This window comes from Leguminivora glycinivorella, chromosome 15 (genome assembly GCF_023078275.1).
Source record: "Leguminivora glycinivorella isolate SPB_JAAS2020 chromosome 15, LegGlyc_1.1, whole genome shotgun sequence".
NCBI lineage: Eukaryota > Metazoa > Arthropoda > Insecta > Lepidoptera > Tortricidae > Leguminivora > Leguminivora glycinivorella.
The window spans coordinates 13,756,186-13,776,854 of record NC_062985.1 but is presented as its reverse complement, the minus strand read 5'-3'; the positions used below and the strand labels follow the sequence as shown (position 1 = coordinate 13,776,854).

The 20,669-nt window shown below is 40.0% G+C and overlaps 1 protein-coding gene across 1 annotated transcript; it reads right to left on the bottom strand.

Moving 5' to 3' along the window:
• Positions 1-3,846: 3,846 nt before the first annotated feature.
• LOC125233978 lies at positions 3,847-15,785 on the bottom strand. The gene is made up of 7 exons (XM_048140157.1): positions 15,738-15,785; positions 15,164-15,287; positions 13,920-14,039; positions 13,217-13,342; positions 5,693-5,895; positions 5,050-5,280; positions 3,847-4,130 (listed from the first exon to the last, which is right to left on the bottom strand). The coding sequence occupies exons 1-7, from the start codon at positions 15,769-15,771 to the stop codon at positions 3,871-3,873; spliced, it is 1,098 nt and encodes a 365-aa protein (XP_047996114.1). The 5' UTR covers positions 15,772-15,785; the 3' UTR covers positions 3,847-3,870.
• Between the last annotated feature and the right edge of the window lie 4,884 nt (positions 15,786-20,669).

Genomic DNA, 20,669 nt, shown 5'->3' with positions numbered 1-20,669 from the left:
TTCTTTCTGCGCCTCAATACTTGAACACAAGCTATTACTCTTTACGTACAATGCTGTTGCATCCCGCTCTGTCTTAGTGGGCGAGACAAGGAACGGGCAAGAGCATTTATTGTCGGAAAGAAATTAAAGTCTCGCCGAATCGAACAGTTTTATCTACGTGTCGATAGCGGACACAAATTATGTGCTTCCTTCGGTTTAGGGGGAGGTTTCATTGGCTCGAATATAAATGAAGAATATTTGTATAAAAATTAAGAGCAAAAATTATATTATGTTACACTTTCTTGAATTTCCTTATTAGTTTGATATTGACAGGCCACAGCGGAAAGATCGATCGTAAAAAAATTTCACAACTTGGTACTTTTTGGTTATAGAATGCTAGTAGGTAATGCTAGTAAAGAGAGAATCTGATTACTTTTCATATACATTTAAAAACTTATAATTGACTAGCTTTTGACAGCGGCTTCGCTCGCGTTAAATTCGAAAATAGCGGAATGCTTCATACAAACCCCCATTTTAGGATAGTGGGGGGTTAGAAAGGGACAAAAGTAGCCTATGTCACTCTGCATGCCTTCTACTATCTCCACTTTAAAAAATCATGTCAATACAAGGCTCCGTTTTGCCGTGAAAGACGCACAAACAAATAGACACACACACTTTTCCATTTACAAAATCAATATAATTATAATGTATATACTAAAGTATATAGTATAGTATATGGATACCATAATCAAAACACAATCACCGATTTGTACGCAATTTGGTGTCATACTCGTAATAACTACATCACTCGTAAAGCAAATACATAACAAATGTATCCATAAAATAACAAGCATTTTTTTTTCAATTCGTGCACAACAGGAATAAAATAAAACACTAAACCATTTCCCCCCTCTTTATGTTTACTCAAAACTCGTAGTGCCATAATCTTCAAGTATCTACCTAAATATCCCTATTGAGAACAGCCCTTAAGCCTACCCTTTCCTGTTACCATCGCAATCGACTTTCAACCTTGCGCTGCTCAGTATAAAGTAAAAGTAGGGAGCTCGGTATTTAAGCTGGAGTAGATAAATGAATTTCTACTCATTGACGATCAATCGAGGCGAGCGTTATCAGTGTTTTGCTCCCTTATCTAAGGAGGCGTTACATTCGCCGCTCGATTTATTAGTAACGTACGCGCGCGGAAACGCTGGCGGTATATCGGATGTGTGGATCCGGCTTTTAAGACATTGCTTCCTGCAGTTCCTGTGTAAAGTCTGCGTAAACTTGTGGTTAACTCGGCCACAAACGTGTTTCAAACTTTGCTGACTGTACCTTGCCTTGTATAAGACGAGGTTAAATGAATTACACCTGTAGGGAACCTCGTTATATTCATTTTGGGTGGGGTGATAACCACTGGGGTAAGAGGAATACTTATGGAATTTTCATTGTTTCTTTTCTTAAATTAACTATATTTGTTAATAAGAATTTGACAATATGGACCAGTGGTTAGGTGGTATAAAAAGTAAAGCATGTGTTTGAAGTTCATTTGGATCAGAAACTGATTTTAATAACCTGCGGGTATCAATAATGGTAAATAAATGTTATCTTTATACGAATAATAACACCTAAAGAGGACTGACACTTAACCTAAACCCCCACGAGGCAATTTATAGGTAGACACGTAAACTAAACAGCATGATGAAATGAAAATAGACCATGCGTATTAGCAGTAGTATTTAGTAGCAGGTAACAAAGATATGTTGCCTATTTAATTCATATACCTACTTACAAATTTTGTATACCTACATAAGATAAGATCGGGTAAGACACATACTTTTGGGGGTCCGCATATTGTTGGCTCTTCCCACAAGTAAAATAAATTATGTATGACAACTCTTATCCCAGCTAGCCTTATTATAAAATATTCGGTTGTTTGAACCGATCCCAACATTTTCTGTAGTTACAAGTTTAAATTCTGCTTTGTGTTATCCTCAGTAACTTCTAACGGTTCGTATTAGGAGCAGAACGATAAATCTGCTCTAAACCTAGGTATTAGTTCAAATTGTCTTGTTCACGACACTACACGACATCCAACCTAACTAAAATGGCCACCAACTCATATAATACTTTAAGACGATATAGCAAAGCTCATTTTGTTTATAAAAGCAAAGGATGGCTCGAAATATACATTAGCGGATTCTAAATACATTAGTCTAGTTGTCTCGATGGAAAATGAAGTGAAAATAATTTATCGCGAGCAAAGTCATTTATAAAGGAAAAGTAGTTCGCTAGTTTTGTGATGAATCGGTCCAGAGGGGAGTGTTTCATTGATATTCCTTTTGAGATATTTGTTTTAAACTTTCCACTTTAAACTGGTTAATCTCGCTATAGGTATTTATTTACTTATTAAATCGAAAGGAAAAAAGTAAAGCGAGTAATTTATGGAAATCATCTAGAAAATTAGAAACAGTAGCTAAGACCAAACTAATCTTATTTTATTGCCAAAATTGTCTACTTAAAGATAATTATAGTGTCTCTGTGTGCCATAAGTGCCATAACATGGGTCTTTGTGAAAAAAAAAACAAACAGTTGAAAGTATGTATTTAACTGACACGAGAGATTTCAAGGTCGAAAACTTTTTTTAAGGTTTCGATTATAAGGCTATAAAAAGACGTTATATCATACGAGTAAAGAAGCATGTAGGGGCTGTGTCGTATCTACCGACCAGGGCCCGTAAACAAGTGTACCTACGTGGTACCTACACAGTGAAAATACTTCAGTTTGTGCATACATTTGAATTTACTTTTATTAGTGAAGACAGACACAGTTTCTTCTCGAGTGGAGTAAACGTGTCCAAACTTTTCCCGTCGCGGTATGAAAAGTTAGAACAATTTATTAGCTAGTTCTCCATCTCAAACGTTGAAACATAGCTTTTCTAAACTAGAACACGAATTGTGGGTTTCCTTTCATATATTTTAAATGATTTACATAAATTTTAAGGTAAAACTGCATAACGTACTTCATAATTTTATGGTGATATAGTTAAAGAACAAAGTAGGTGTCAAACACAGATACAATGGTATATATGCAACAATGTTAAATGGGTGGTCATAATCTTTTGTATTAAACCAAAAACTCTTTAAACTAAGAGTGAATAGGCTATTACTGAATCGGTGAGCTTCATCTTAGACTCTGTCTTCACTTCCCATCAGGTGTGACTAGGGTCAATCGCCGATCAGTCCATAATATATAAAAAAAAATGTAAATAGTTTGGTTTTGTAGTCTTTTTTATTTAAAGTTCGGATTTCTTGCGAAAAGAAAAACTTCTTAACTACTAAGTCGAGAGTCTTAGTAACTTAGACACTATCCAATATTCAGTGAATTAGTTGTAAGCACCCGCGCAGGCGCGAACAGTAAGTTTTAATCAAGAACATTAATTACCCGTTGGACAAGTTCCCCGTAATTGAAACCCGGCTTAAACGATCCGACAGTTCCGTTATAACGCGATGGTCTTTGAGCCACCTCGGCCCCTTCCACGGTACGTGCACAGTATCTAAATTGTAAATATTCCTAGACCTAGCTCTTTCCCAGTTGAATTTTGAACCCGGCATCCGCTTAGTAAACTAGATGCGAGATAAGTAACTGACAATTTCCTTAATTGAGTTGCTATCGCGATTTGAATGTTTCATCTGTCTCTTACTTCTTTTAAACATGTGATCCTCGAATCATACGACTCCTGTTTTGAGTGACCTTCTCCCAGGCCATCTGTAATGTCTGTTTCGTTTTAACTACTAGAACTGGGCACGTCTACTAGGGCCTTTAAGCTAAACTAGTTATAGAATGGGTCTTACTTAGAGTTAGACAAATTTCAAAAACACATTTTTTCTCATACTAATTTTCTATCCCCTGTTCTGCTTTCTTTCTCTGCAGATGCGACAGCAACAAATCTAGTGAAATATCACATTTGTCGGCCATTTCATGCATCTCGTCCAACTCTCTCCGGACCACCTTCTCAAACTCTTTGAACTTCTCCACCAATTCCTGGAAATCACTGGAAGTGTCATTGTTCTTGAACTTGTTGAAATCAGCCTCATATTGGGTCATCTTTGTCATGGTTGGGCTTTCAAATGCCTGCTGCCTTTTGTCCACTTCTGTAATGAAATAGATAAAAAAAAAAACATTTAATGCATGCATCTTCACGTACTATTTGAACATTCGCCAGCATTTTAATTTTAACCATGTAAATTAAACCAGCTACATATTACTCACTGCCTTTAACGCACATAAAATTGCATACTATCTATTTTGAGAATAAGGACCCATTTACACAGTGCCGGTCCGGTTGTCATAATAATAGTGCATCTAATCTTTCAAGACACTTAAAAAAATATGAGAAATGCATATACGAGTATAAATATGTAATGAGTTGCCGGCAATGAAACAAAAAACGTTGGTAATTTAAAAAACCGGCCAAGAGCGTGTCGGGCCACGCTCAGTGTAGGGTTCCGTAGCTTTCCGTATTTTTCTCAAAAACTACTGAACCTATTAAGTTCAAAACAATTTTCCTAGAAAGTCTTTATAAAGTTATACTTTTGTGATTTTTTTCATATTTTTTAAACATGGTTCAAAAGTTAGAGGGGGGGGGGGGTACGCACTTTTTTTCCTTTAGGAGCGATTATTTCCGAAAATATTCATATTATCAAAAAACGATCTGAGTAAACCCTTACTCATTTTTAAATACCTATCCAACAATATATCACACGTTGGGCTTGGAATGAAAAAAAATATCAGCCCCCACTTTACATGTAGGGGGGGTACCCTAATAAAACATTTTTTCCATTTTTTATTTTTGCACTTTGTTGGCGTGATTGACATACATATTGGTACCAAATTTCAGCTTTCTAGTGCTAACGGTTACTGAGATTATCCGCGGACGGACGGACGGACGGACGGACAGACGGACGGACAGACAGACAGACAGACATGGCGAAACTATAAGGGTTCCTAGTTGACTACGGAACCCTAAAAATGGTCCAACACTCTGAGGGAATTTTAAAACTGAATCTTTACCATCGACACAACCCGTTGATATATCGATTTTCTTGGTATTAGGTGGACAGAACAATTCCACGGATACTCTCTTTCTCTGTGGCTCCTGGTCTTCGGGATCTTCATACGCCTTAGTTACTGTAACGGTGGTGTTGATGGCCACGAAGTCTAGGCATGTATCGTTTCCATCTACATCCTTTGCGCATGAAAAAATAAAACTGTCGTTCTTGTACGAATTTAGTTCGCAAGCCTCTGTAATCATAGAAATGAAGTTGTTAATTGGATGCCTGACTGTAGCTAAATTGTAATTTTACGATGCAGAATCAGTAATAGCGTGTACGCGGGTGCTGACAATGTAAATTTTCTAAATAAAATATTATTAAAAATTAATAATTAAAAGTATTATTTTCGCTATTAATAGGACGTCCAACCAGCAACTGAACAGCTGTGACTCAGTTTGGGAAATTGACAGTGACATCGCCTAGTTGGGCGTGCAGTAGTTATCGATATATAAATGCATTTATAGTTGTGATTCGAATAACATTTTAAGACATTTACTGATGATCAGTTCGCCGCACAGGACCGGCGTGGCAGTTAGATCTAAAAAGTGACAGCATCTAAGAACTAACAAGCTGGAAGCCTTTAGGAGTTCATAACTATATACCTGAGCAATACCGGTTGTCGTCATTATTGTGCCAGTGGCCATCAATGCATTCGTGTTTTGTTTTCTCCACAAATACAAATGGTTTCTCGCAGCCATATTTCAGACGGAAGGCGTTTGAAGTTGAAGAGTTTTCATTCTTGGATGTTACTATTTTGTAATAACCATGCTCCGGATACTCCGGCAAAACGCATAAACCTGAGTCCCTAAAAGTAACCAAAAATAATTAATAAATTACCAAAAATAATAAAAGGAAAAGTTTATGGTCATTGATAATTTAGTTAAAAAAATGTCAGTAAAAGTAATATTAAGGTTGAAAGTCTCTTGTGGAGCAGTTAAAAAACGTTATTGCTGTTTGGAATAACATTAAGTTATAAATTATTAAGGATAAATAAATGATAACTAAAAAGTAGGTAAGGTATGGACCGGACCCAAATATTAGCTCAACTGCGGCGCTCAGCGGAGGTAGAGTTAAATCAAGCGCTACCAGCGAAAACAGATCACGAGAGCCTGACGTCTCAACCCTCGAGAGCAACAATACAGATACAAACGACGAATTTCAGACTGTTCTATATAAAAATGGTCGTATGACACAGAAACCGAAACGGATCGCCGTCACAGGAACTGGCCCTATGGACGTAGAAGTACAAACAACTGAACGCGTTAAAAAAATACATGCCTGTTTTTTTAAGACCAGCACAACACCGGATGCTATTCGTTCCTACATTGCGCGCAAAACCGGTTATACTAGTAGCACAGTTAACAAACTACATCTGAAACACGATCACTACGCATCGTTTGCAATAACTGTGTCCTGTAGCAAGTTTGACGAAATCATGTCCCTAGATATCTGGCCGACTGGAACAGTGGTAAGTGAGTGGTTTCGAGCCAGCGGTGGGCGCGCCGGGCGCGCCCTCCCACCAGCAACACCAGCACCGCTCGCCTAGCGGTCCCCGTAGACACCAGCGTAAAGGCAAACAGGCTGCAACCAGTACCACCAGGAACAACGAGCAGCAACAGCCACGCTTTGATAAAGAATAACCCCAATTGTACTAGACCTCACATAATAACTGTATGTCACTAAAATATAGCAGCTCTCCAGAATAAAACATTACGCCTGGAAGTGTTATTGCAAAGCGACCTGAAGTGCGACATCTTGGGGGTCACCGAACACTGGCTTACGTTACCGAAACTAAGTTGTGTACATTTAGAAGGTTACAAATTAATATCATGTTATTGTAGGACGAATGTATTACACGGTGGGTCGTTTTTTTTTCGGTGTAGCGCACTTGTAACGGTCGGTCACTGTAACTTGCTTCGCGAAATAAATAAAAGTTACACCGTGTAATATGGCGAAATCGACACTAGATTCACTTGAAAAACTGTTAGTGAAGTACATAACTCCTATGGAACAAAAGTTTACACTAGTGGTGAAAGAATTGAAGAAACTAGAAGACAAAATCGATAAGTTCGAAGCGAAACTAGAAGCAAAATCTAATGACGGAGGTAGCATCATATCCGAATTACCGGTCCGAAGCACAAACGACAAAACGTCATCGTCAGTGGAGAGCACACCTAAATTGACAAAAACAAGTCTCGCAAGTAATGAGCGTACAGGTGAAGCGATAACGCACACAGCGACAACCCCCACTCCGGTCGCGCAGGTCCCCGCGCCGAGCTACGCAGCGCTCGTCTCCGCGCCACCGCAGCGCTGTCCGCGCTCCAATCAGCGGCCTACCGCGCCAGCTGTTACACCACTGAGTAGGCCACCGCCAGCGAAACCGATGGCTCCTGTCCAGCTGAATGTAAAAAAGCCCCAGACGCGTAGCGACAATGACGGATGGCAAACTTTCAGACAGAAATCAAATCCACCGAAACGAGCCGTCATAACCGGCAAGGGTTGTATAGATGACGAATTAAAGACCGTTGAGCGAGTGCGTAAACTACACGCTTGCTTTTTCAAGCCCGACACGACGCCGGAGTCTATTATACATTTTATGAATAAAAAACAACCAGGCGACTATCATGCCAATAAATTAAAATTGTCACATAAACATTACGCATCCTTCTCAATTACTGTGCCGTGCAGCTTATTTGAGTATTTTATGCTAGCGGAGAATTGGCCACTCGGTACCGAAGTTAGCGAGTGGTTTCGGCACGGCGCCGGGCGCGCGGGGGCCGCGTCCAGCCGCCGGCATCGCGACGCCGACACCGACGCCACCACCGCCGCCGCCGTCGTCGTCGAGCAGAAATCAGACCGCTGACAATAACAGAGACCACTTAATCTTATGCCACCAGAACATTAGGTGTTTAAATAACAAAACCAAAAAGTTGGAAGTGCTACTAACAAAGGAGTTATTTTGTGATTTGCTTATTATCTCCGAACATTGGCTTCAGAGCCAGGAATTGGTATCGGTAACACTTAATAACTTTAACTTAATTTCCCATTTCTGTAGGTCAGCGGTGGGCCACGGTGGAAGTTGCATATACGTTCGTACCGGCATTAAGGTAGTAAACAAACAAGACTATTGTGATTTAGCGATAGAACAACTATTTGACGTCTGTGCCGTACAACTTGTCACAGAAAATATATTGATAGTAGGGATATATCACTCGAATCAAACTGACGATATGGCTTATTTGAAACAATTTGATAAATTACTCACTAAAATATGTAATGATGGCCTTGACACAGTCATTATGGGTGACATCAACATTAATTTGTTTAAAAATTCGAAATCGCAAAAAGAATTAGTCGACACTTTATCTAGACATAATTTCTATCAGTTGGTCGATTTCGCGACGCGGGTGGCGGGTGATTCCGCAACGCTACTGGACCATGTCTACACAAACCTCCCCCAACAGCGCGTGGCGAGCGTCGCGAGCGCCGCGACGCACCTCAGCGACCACGACGCGCAGTGTGTGCGATTGACGCGTACCTCGGCACCTTTGCCGAAGTTTGTCGAACGACGGTCGATTACCAACGCTAATAAAAATAATTTTGTATCTGCACTCGAATCTATAGACTGGCCTGAGGTGGTAGAACGGTCCGGGAGCGATTGTAACGTACTTGCAATATCATTATTAAACATTATAGTCAACAAATTTAACATATGTTTTCCCATTAAAAAACAACCTTATTTAAAAAATTGCAATACCTGGATTGACAACGATCTTTTAAATTGTAAAAACCTACTCTTTGATATACTGCATATGAAAACAATATTCCCGGACAACGCAGAGCTCATCAGTACCGCCGAACTTTACACTAAAAAATATAATGCAATGCTCAAGGACAAACGAACAAAATACTACTCTGATATGATCCGCGACCACACAAACAAATCTAAATGTATGTGGAATATAATATCTACGGAACTAGGAAGGCGAGACCGCGCGAGGGTTGACTTTACAGATTTGCTGCGAGACACCGACGGGAAGGAGTTCGTTTCTAAGGAGGCATTGGTCGATCTCGATGCGATGAACATAGAATTCACGATGGCCGCCAGCATGTGCGGCGCGCCGCCGGCTGACGTGACGCGCGCGCGCGCGCGCTGCTGGCCGCCGCGCCTGAGGTCGATGCATCGCTGAGGCTAATTCTTTTCACTCCAGGAGAAATAGTGTTACTATTAAACAAACACATACCTATCTCCAAAAAACAGTGCAGACGTCTACGGCCTATCACCTAACCTACTTCGATCAGTCGCCCAACCTATCGCACCAATAGTAGCCTACCTATTTAACGCCTGTATCAAGGAAGGTACGTACCCTACGCCCCTGAAAAGAGTTAAAATATCACCTCTTTATAAAGGTAAAGGGAAGAAGTCCGATATGAAATCGTACAGACCGATATCCCTGGTCCCTGCCATCAGTAAAGTGCTAGAGGTAGGTTTAAATAAAAGACTCCTTTCTTTTATCGAGCAACGCAATATAATGACGGAGAGACAGTATGCATATAGGAGCGGGCGTGCCACCACCGACCTGGTGCGCGAAGTGCTGTGGCGCGTGCTGAGCGCGCGCGAGGCTGGCCAGCAGGTAGCACTGCTATGCTGCGACCTCTCGCGCGCGTTCGACACCGCAGACCACCAGCTTATAGCCAACAAACTGAGGTTCTACGGTGTCCGCGGTCCGGTCCTGTCCCTACTGACATCTTTCATGTCACAGCGCTCGCAAGTCGTCGTTGCAGTTAACGGGAGCATCAAATCATGTGAGATGACGAATGAGATCGGCGTACCACAGGGCTCGTGTCTGTCGAATACATTGTTTAGTCTACTACTCAATGACCTGCCTACTGCAATATCCGATGCGGAGATTTACATGTATGCTGACGACGTGGCGGCCATAGTCACTGCGCCGACCACACGAGAACTGGAATGCAAATTAAACTCCGTAGTACGGAGGCTTGAGGCATGGTTTCGGCAGAACGGCTTGGCCTTGAATAGAGACAAAACGTGTTACCTTTCATTCCAGCTCAACGGCACGGCACCACCGTCGTACTCAGTCAATGCTGAACAAACTGCGTTACAAATGGTACAATCGGCGAAACTACTAGGTTTCCAGATTGATAGCGGTCTCACATGGGACCATCATATAGACGGCATGTGCTCTAGGCTTGGTCGTGCATGTTTCGCACTGGGTCGTCTTGCAGGCACCGCTTCTCGCAGCGTCGTGTTGTCATGTTACTTCGCGACCATCCATAGCCTCATCACCTACGGCGTTGAGCACTGGGCGCGGGCTGCTGACGCCGATCGCGTCTTCAGGATGCAGAAAAAGGCGATTCGGGCCATCGCGGGCGTGCCTGGGGACACTTCGTGCAGAGAGTTATTCCGAGAGTTGAACATCTTACCACTTGCCTGCGAATACATCTTCCAAATAGCTCTCTTTACACATAAAAACTGCGAAACGTTTAGACGCCGGGGTGTGAACATATCCCGCGCAATGCGTAGCAACAAACTCGCTCATCAACTAGTCACCCCCGCTCATAAACTACGAAAATCGGAAAGGTCGGTATACATCTCGGGCGCGTCAATATATAACAGACTACCTAACCAAATAACAAATAGTGCAACTTCTACGGTGGTCTTCAAAGCTAGATTACGGAAGTGGCTTCTCTGTCATAGTTTTTATTCCGTAAATGAGTTTTACGAACTACCTACTGTATAATTTCTATTCAATTATTACTGTGTATGTGAATCAAATACTTCATTAATGTAATGTCCAATGTATTTTTAAACAATTATAATCAAATGTTTATACCTGACATCAACTGACATGTAACTTGGCGTTATCAATAAACTATTGTATTGTATTGTATTGTATTGTATTGTATATGCTATAGTAGTTTAATGAAAAACTGCAAATCAAGTCACTACAATAAAATAATCAAATCAAGTGATAATGTATCGAAAGCCTTGTGGTCAGTAATAAACAAGGAACGCGGTAAAAATAACAGCCCCGTGTTGGATGTCGCTGATGTTATTTTAGATGATAACGGGGTAGCATTTCCTAGCAAAAAACACGCCATGAATGCGATTAACTGTAGGTTTCTGAGTGCTGCAATGGCGTGCGGGGCTCCGCGTGCGGATGTTGCTCGTGCGATACGCGAACTGCGTGCTGCTCGGCCTGCTACGAAAGAGACCCTAGTCCTTCAGCCATTTACTGCAGATGAGGTTCATCGTCTTATATCCTCAAAAATACGACCAAAAGCCTCGACTGATGTGTTTGGCATAAGCATGAAGCTTTTACGACTAGCCCCAATACCGCTCGCGTTTGCTATGTCGGAACTCTTCAACCGCTGCATAGAGGAAGGCGTTATGCCCTCCTTGTTAAAAACCAGCAAAGTTGCTCCGATCTTTAAGGGTAAAGGAAAGAGAGCGGACATAGATGGATACCGGCCTATTTCTATCATCCCTGCAGTATCAAAAGTTCTCGAGAGTGGCCTGAGTAACCGTCTCTCCAACTTCTTGGTCGATACGAGTGCGCTGTCTGAACGACAATATGCGTACCGCCCTGGACACTCGACGACTTCTCTAACTCGAGAACTAATCCGGCGTATCATGGCCGCCAAGGAGAGTCAACTGCAAGTAGCAATTGTGTGCTGTGACCTCTCCAAGGCCTTCGATGTGGCCGACCATGCTCTACTAGAAGCGAAGCTGCAGCACTACGGCATTAGTGGCTCATCGCTGGCTCTGTTTACTAGCCTACTCAAAGAAAGGTCCCAAATAACAGTTAGTGACGGTGGGAAAATAAGATCGGATCCCTTAGAAGTAACAATGGGTGTCGCGCAAGGCTCGTCCGTATCTAATATTCTCTTTTCCCTACTTCTCAATGACCTACCAGAGTCAATTCATGCAGCCGAAATTCTAATGTACGCTGATGACATAGCTGCTATTGTTACAGCGCCTACTCTTGATGGTATAGAGTGCGAACTGAACACAACGGTAGCACAGCTATCGCGGTGGTTTGTTTGTAACGGGCTTGCCCTGAATTTAAAAAAGACTCACTTCTTGCACTTCAATTTGACTGGCAGAATTATGAGGCCACTTAGAGTCCAGATTGATGTAAATATACTCCAACAAACAACCTGCACCACCTTTCTAGGATTCCAAATTGATCAGGGCTTAAAATGGGACCTGCACGTCGACAGGTTATGTAGCAAGTTGGGAAGTGCTTGCTTTGCCTTAGCTCGTGTCGCGAAAACAGTAACTCCAGAGGTAGCCCGGTCCTGTTATTTTGCCACGGTACACGCGTTGATACAGTATGGCGTGGAGCTTTGGGGGCGCTGTGCACAATGGGAAAGAGTATTTAGAATGCAGAAACGCGCCGTCAGGATCATTGCGCGAGTGCCTACCGATACCCCGGCAAAAGACCTCTTCAAAAAACTCAATATCCTTACACTGCCGGCAATTATTATCATGCAAGTAGCTATATACGTAAGAAGAAACTTAGACTCTTTTAAAACTAAAGGGTCAGGTTCTAGTTATAATACACGTAACGCCACAAAACTTGTAGGTATTAGTAGGAAATTAAAAAAATCAAATAAACTGACGCATATAATGGGACCTACCGTATACAATAGCCTCCCAACAAATATAACAGAAGCGCCAAGTTTGTGCAACTTTAAGTACCGATTAAAAAAGTGGCTTGTCGAACACCCGCTCTACACCTACGGGGAATTCCTGGTGCTTACAAAGTCAGTGTCTGTTTAATGTGGCATGTAAAAAATGTAAAAAAAATCTAATTAATAACTTAATGAATATATGTTGTACTTAATTAACTAACTTTATTTAAACTAGGTACATGGAACTGTAAGTTTTGTTTCTAATTTTAAGTTTATATTATAATGTTGACATGTAAATTGGCTTTATGAATAAATAAGTATGAAGTATGAAGTATGAAGTATGTACAACACATAAAGTGATTACTGAGAAAAATGACATAATATGCCGTTGTACTTACTAAATTTAGATAGCTTAATTTGTCTGTCTACTTCTTAGTAAATATGTATAATTTAAAAAAATATCTTACTTCTTTTCATTTTCAGCGATTAGAGCGTAGTAACAAAACTCAGGTGCGTCGTGGCAGATTTGAGGGCACACCTCGTGGTTTTCTGACCAGGACATGCAGTGGAGAAGTAGTCCGAACAAGGGTCTCCTGTAAAATAAATAGTAGATTGTTATTCAAATACGAATATCGTAGGGCCTTTTAATTAACAGTTTTTATCGTTAATTATGAATTGGGGAATCACCTATCATACTGGATTTATTTCAATGTATTAGGCAGTAAAAAAACAGACGAGCCGCGTACGCCTGATGGAAAGCAGTCATCTTCGTTCATGAACGTATGCTTATCAGAGAAGCGCCAACACATGTTTCTTTATAATGTTGTTTCTTTTTTCTTTGGTTAGTTAAGTTAAGCGGTGTACTCACATTTCTTTTTTCCTGCTTATTTTAAGTCTTTATATGTTGTGTTGTGGATACGAATAAAGTTATTTATCTATCTAACTACAACACTAATGTTTTGCCAACCTTTGAGATCGCAATAACAATTTTTTGAAGACTCGTAATTATATTCCATTACTTATTAGGCATGGTGGGAATGGTATTTTTTTTTATAATAGGACTTGGCGCAGGACAGTGACGAGACCCTACCCCAAATAATGGGATTAGGAGAGGATGAACTTTGGACAAGAAGAAGGTAGCTACACACGACTTTGATGACTAGTACTTACGAATCTGTACCGTTACAAGTCTTCCTATACTCGTCGGATGCATCCTTGCAGTTGATGAAACCGTCACATAGCGTTGCGTCGGAGATACAGTCACCATTCTCACACTGCCACTGGCCTTCACTGTAGAAATGCGACGCAATATTAGAAAATAAGTAATTAATCCTTGGTACAATGCCTCAATTGCCCGTGTGGTGGCGGGTTAAGAATTTCACCACCCCGTTTCTTCCCGTGGGTGCCGTAGAAGGCGACTGTGGGATATGGGTTAAATTGTGGCGTAGGCGAGAGGCTGGCAACCTGTCACTGCAATGTCACAATTTTCGTTTTCTTTCAACCCCTTATTTGCCAAGAGTGGCACTGAAACGAGTAGTTTCATGTGCTCTGCCTACCCCTTCATGGGACACATGCGTGATTGTATGTACCTGTGTATGTTGTATGTACAATGCCTCAAGGGCTTACTTTAGACATAAGCTAGCTTTTAAGTTTAGTCTTAGTTTCTTATATAATTATGTAAATATGTTCATGTTAATAAAGATATTTTAAACCTATTAATATAATAGTGTTATTCTGATGTCTTAACTCTTAAGTATAATCAAAATGTCACTGTCACTTGCAGATGTATAGCTCAACAAAGGGCTAGCATATGATCGTCTACACGTCTATACCTACGTCATAAATACAGTTAGATCTGCGGTGAAAAAGCGGTGAGATACTGTCGCACCAATCATGTGCTTGCCCTGCAGCATGCTTGCCCTGCAGGTAGATGTTGACGCATATTATGCTCCCCCAAGTGGGCGGGCCTTGGAGGCCTGCTTATTATGGCGCCTCATATATTATGTTTCTTTTTTAAAAAAGAAAACCTGGCATGATCATGCTTGGACTTATGGACAAACACCACGCAATATGAGTCGGTTTTCGGCTAGTTGCTGCAATTGGTTATAAATAAATAAATATTATAGGACATTTTTCTTACACAGATTGACTGAGCCCCACGGTAAGCTCAAGAAGGCTTGTATTGTGGCTACTCAGACAACGATATATATACATAATATACATAGAAAACATCCATCTCAGGAATATCTGTGCTCATCACACAAATAAATGCCCTTACCGGGATTCCAACCCGGGACCGCGGCTTAGCAGGCAGGGTCACTATCCGCTAGGCCAGACCGGTCGTCAAACCAGCCGGTTATGTTATTATACTTCTTATGTCATATTTTAGGTATATTATATGTTATATTACATACTTGCATGATGGTTTTATTTCCTCTGTCACGTTGGGTGACTCCGTGGTAAGCGCTTCTACCGATGTTGTGACCTCAAAGTAGTCAAAATCATCCGTTGCCTGTCCCGTTGCTTCAAATAAAAATACTGCAGAAAAAATAAACCTTAAACTACCGAAACACAAAGAAAAAATTCACTAAATACTTATCTCGAGCACAACCTACTTAATGCTATATCTATATGTATAAGTAGCGGACCCAGATGCGTCACATTATTCAATTATGAAGGTTTAATATAAAACATGCTAAACTCATTCACACAATGTCTGACATGAAAATACCACACCACGTATCGAATTCTAACACTTCAAAACACTAATATACTGAATCTTATTTTAAAATAATAAGGAGGCATTAAGTTCGCCTTTTGTACATTCAGTTTGTCTTTTGTGCAATAAAGTTTAAATAAATGTAGGACCTATATCCCATACATTACAGGCGCCATCTTGGATTTTTTCCATTGAAATCTTTCCGACGTCCGATATCGGATCAGATAATATGAAAACGGACTGACGATCGAGATTTGAAAAGTACTTACAGCAAAATAATAATATAAAAGATCGGGGAAACATGGTCGATGTGTACAGTGGTCTCGTTTCAATCACTTTGTGTGCAATTAATGTAATACGTATGGATTGTTATAATAAGGATAATGTGCGGAAGGAAAATCAGTGTCTAAAATATTGATGATTATTGGAAGGTCATAACTACAGTTTCTGTATACCAAAAAATATGGTGTATGTTTTTAATATATCTATCTACTTTTTGAATCTGTGCACCCTCGTAATTACCGTAATTGGAGTGTACATTTTTACCTCACATTATTTATGGGCCAACTTTTTTCTAATACCTATATACTTAGATATTTAATATAAATAGGTACTACTTTATGAAGTAATGTTTTGTGAAATGAGAAATGAGTAGTCTAAGAATGAAATTTTTCTCTTCTCTATCCAAATTCATACTTACCTACCTACTTTTAATTCTATTCGAACGATTTCTGGAAAAAATCGGACACACGTCCAAGTTATGTTGCAACTACAGTCTGACCAAAAATAATATAATAGAAATTAAAAAGTGGCAACATCGTAGTGTCGTCCCGTTTTCTCCCACATATTTATTTGAGAGGGATGACTTAATTTATACTCTTTTTGGTCAGACTGTATGTGTTCACTGAACACGTGTGCCATATGTGACTATTGGACATATTGATGTAAAATAATCACACTACAATGTTTCTAATCTTTTTGGTCAGACTGTAACAGTCCATAATTAAATAAATAAATAAATAATTATTGGGGGACACCTTACATAGATCAATCTAGCCCCAAACTAAGCGAAGCTTGTACTGTACTAATTATATTAGAAGAAGTCATAACTGATTTCACTATAAATCCAAATTATATAAATATTCGTCACAGAAGAGAGATTGTCAATATAAAAATATACTAACCTTTATTATATGACAAAAATCCAAAGAGAAAATTATATGAAGTACTAATACCCAGCTTATTATAAAAATAATAATTATTTATACGATAATCACGAAATGCAAAATACCAGAGTTTATAATAAACTGTTATCGTTTAGGTACCGGAAAACATGTACGATTGGACGTCAAAAGTAAACTTACATGTTTTCCTTATTTCGATGAAATACTTGAAATAAGAAGAATGGCAAAACATAGAAAATAATATCCAAAAATAAAATTCGTTTCCATAGTTTTATTTCATGGGTAACTATCGCGATAACCAAAGAGAATATTATAAAAAAAATACAACTACTGAACAAACATGAAGGTAGAATATTTTGGCTTTGGCCTTCGGCTGAAAGAGTCTAAGTACATATGTGAGAAAGAAACATGACTCATGCGATAAATAGGAAAAACGTTATTGACTGTCAAACACCTATCTTATTAGTGACAATTATACATAGCTATTATTCTATAATGTGAAAACTGATGATCCTTCAAGATAAATGTGGTTTGGCATCCATAACGTGTTATCGCGTCTTCGACTCCGCAGAAATCAGTCGCGCCTGTAGCTGATGTCGCTTAGTCAAGGATCTTGTGCGGACTAGATGTGGCACAAGAAAGATTGTGTCACAAGGGTGCTAAATGATATTACGGCTAGGACGTTTAATGAAACCTTTGAGCGTAGCGATGGATTCAAATGTTAACGCCATAGGTGGGAATAATGTTGCTAACCATTTGACACGTATCTGCATACTTTATTGCATGATGTAGGTACTTCGAAATTATTTATGTAAATTTTGCATATTGTTCATGTCAATCGGATGATAATGCCATATTGTGACATTGAGCTGATCTGATGATGTAACTAGGAGGCCTAGGAAGTCTGTGATAGAACAAAGTAAGTACTCTAATTTTGTTTCTAGAATTGTCTAGGTTATACTGCGTTGGCTGGGGGATGTGCACAGGATGGAACCCTCCCGTTTACCACGCCGTGTTCTTCTAGGCGAAGTAGCGAATGCCAAAAGAGATGATGGGAGACCATTGCTTCGCTTCAAAGACTGCGCCAAGATGGACATGGCAGTCTTTAAAATCGACTACCAAAATTGGGAGAAGCTTGCGGAGAAGCGGACGGAGTGGCGAAAGTGCATTGGAGATGGTCGCAAGTTCGTCGATGAGACCTGGTTTGCGGCACTTGCTGACAAAAGGGAAAGAAGACACCATAACGAAACTTTGCAATCGGTTGCAAGCTTCCCTTGTCAGCTATGTGGCAAAATATGTCGCTCTCGCATAGGTCTCTTTAGTCATCAAAAGCGATGTCTCTCGGACATTGCACCATAAATCGTTTGAAACAGACGCTGAGGCCAGTAGTATATTAGTTGCCCAGGAAAGAACAGTCTTATAATAATTTTATTTATTCGTAACTTATTATTAGGTAATAAAGAATAGAAGACGCTGAGTTCTACTGGCATGGGCTGCGGAAGGCTCATACTAGTAATCCTAACATTTTGTACTTAATCAGTCAGTATAAAACACTTTTGTATTGATGTAGGTGGATATTATACATAGAGGCAGCAATCTGCTCGTGACAGCTTTGTCAACGCAACCAATGTGTAAAGCAGTGACAAGGACAGTATGCAAACAATATTTTAAATAATGAATTGTATTGAACAACATTTTATATTTCACTGTAGCAAATGTAACTCCGTATAGACAGCTACAGTCTAAGAAAAAAACGTACCTCAGGACCATACAGGAAAAGGTACGGAGGCCTACATGGTGTTGTTACACCTTTGGGGGACGCTCGGCTAGATGGCGCTAATATTAATATTTGACATTTTAACACATATCAAGCTAAGAATATGGGCCAAATTGTCAAAACTGAGGTTCAAAAGTTTTAAGCCTGTGTCGAGAGATGGCAGTCTATGCACTGTGATTACACATTTTACTTTGACAGTAACTCTCTATTACCCGTGTACCATCCAGTATCCATAATGTATACAGCTGTTAGAAGACGGCGCGATGCGTGCTATTGTATCGCACTTAGCGTCGATTGCGCGCGGAGTCTAATGTCCCACCCGAGGCTCTTACAGAATATTATTCCAGTTGGTTGCCAACACTGGTTGAACCCGCTCAGGCTGTTTAATATAAAATCTTCTTCAACGGCAGCAGACATTACGATACTTATCTATCGCTCATTACTATGAACATTGAACATGTCAGGCGAGATAGTGTTAGTGTTGGATATACAATTTCTTCTTCTTTATAATATAAATAAAAGTATTCACTACATTTTTTCTTAAGACTTTTCAAAGCTTTTAAGCTAGGTAGATCGCTTCCGAAAAGCGATCAGTATACAAGGACAATTTTGTCTGTGTCAATTTTGTTCTATGTGAGACAAGCTTAGAGTTTTTATATGTAGGTAACAGTGTAAAATCTGGTTGAACAGTAAATTATAGATCAGTAGAATTCTTTTGAGAAACGTCCAGTAACACTCGTTACCCTGAACCCCTAACTCGCTTGCACTTTGTAACCATCATGAATAAAGCCTAGAGATGGATCGTATTGGTCGAAATTATCGCGCTTATGACAGCCATCTTGCACGCCAATCAGAGCACGTCGCGTAATGGTTACTGCCGCCGACAAATTCAGACGTTTTAGTGTCAGCTGGTGACGAGAGGGCGATTTGTAAGGGTTGATGCAAGATTTTAACAATTTTGATTCGAAATGTTTTAATAAAAGCTTTAAGTTAGGGTTTGGGGACAAACCTACTAAGAATTAGGCTCAAGGGAAGACCAGCGCTTATACTTCTTACCTTCATAATGCTATTTCGTTTTATGAATTCCGTTTCGTGTTCTGAAACAGCTGTTTATTTCAACAAAATTGCATATAGGTAGATTAGAAAGATGCCATTTGTGTTGCATTTATGTACTTTTGTACACGTTACACGCATTTCTGAGGCCAAAAAGAAGCAATCAATTTCACATGAATTTAAGCAAATCTCGACAAACAAAAATATTGTGTTTTTAGCATTTTCGAATGTATTTACTCCATCAAAGTAAATATTGTCATCCGTAAAGCTGGCACATAAAATTAATGTTGACATTCATTTTCCTTGAAACCTACTTTTAACATTGTGTTGCTTGACAGTTTTTAAGGCAGGGTCTGAATTTGTCGAGGTTTGGTCAAAATCGCCCAATCGTCTTCTGCCACTTACTTGGGTTAATTTAGGTTCTAGAAAAACGTGAGACAGCGACGCAATAACAATCTCATTAACCCTGAAGTCAATTGAATCTAATTTGTAGTTAAGTAGCGGTTGGATTCCGCCGGCGAGGAAATAATACTACCGATTCCTTGTCATATTAAATATGTAAAATCGGGTCTCTCACGTAAAATTGTCGAAGATTGGGATACTATCGGCATCGCGCGAGCTCAATGAAAATGCTCCTCGTTACGGGGCGAAACATGTCGAGCGATATTCGACAATTTTATGTGAGTGGCCGACTTTTACATGTTTAATATGTCAGTGTCTCACGGTAGTTTTGTAATCTTGTCAGTCTTGACGTCGTCAGTGACTCCTGGTTCGAGTCTAGTATGCAATTATGCATTGTCTCTTGAGTCCAGAACATGTAACCGCCTAAACTCTCAATAATCTTTAACACAATTACTAAAGTAACGCGCATAAATCGTCCAAAACGACAATAAATAAATGGTTGCTCCGCAATCGCGCGATCGGGACTGACGGATGGTCTCATTTGAATCGCATGGCGCTGGACCCACGAGGCGAGTAGAGGCTTTATGTTAACGCTATGCTAATCGCACTGTTACTCTAATTGCTTTTGGCCTTCTGCTATTTAATAAAATCTGGGAATGTTGTTTTCTGAATATGTGCCATAAACTACAGGGGTCCCTTGGCGGTTTATGCGGTGAAAGTAGTGATGAGAATAGATTATTTACATTGGAAGTTTTTGGTGTTTGTTCAGCCCCTTTACTGCCAAG

What these genes read in the sequence shown, in the direction of transcription:
- LOC125233978 (XM_048140157.1), bottom strand. Translation starts at nt 15,771, where the DNA reads ATGTTTCCCCGATCTTTTATATTATTATTTTGCT. An exon ending in GAAATAAAACCATCATGCAA is followed by an intron (nt 14,040 to 15,163) that starts GTATGTAATATA and finishes GCATTTCTACAG; the next exon opens with TGAAGGCCAGTGGCAGTGTG. An exon ending in CGACAACCGGTATTGCTCAG is followed by an intron (nt 5,281 to 5,692) that starts GTATATAGTTAT and finishes CTATGATTACAG; the next exon opens with AGGCTTGCGAACTAAATTCG.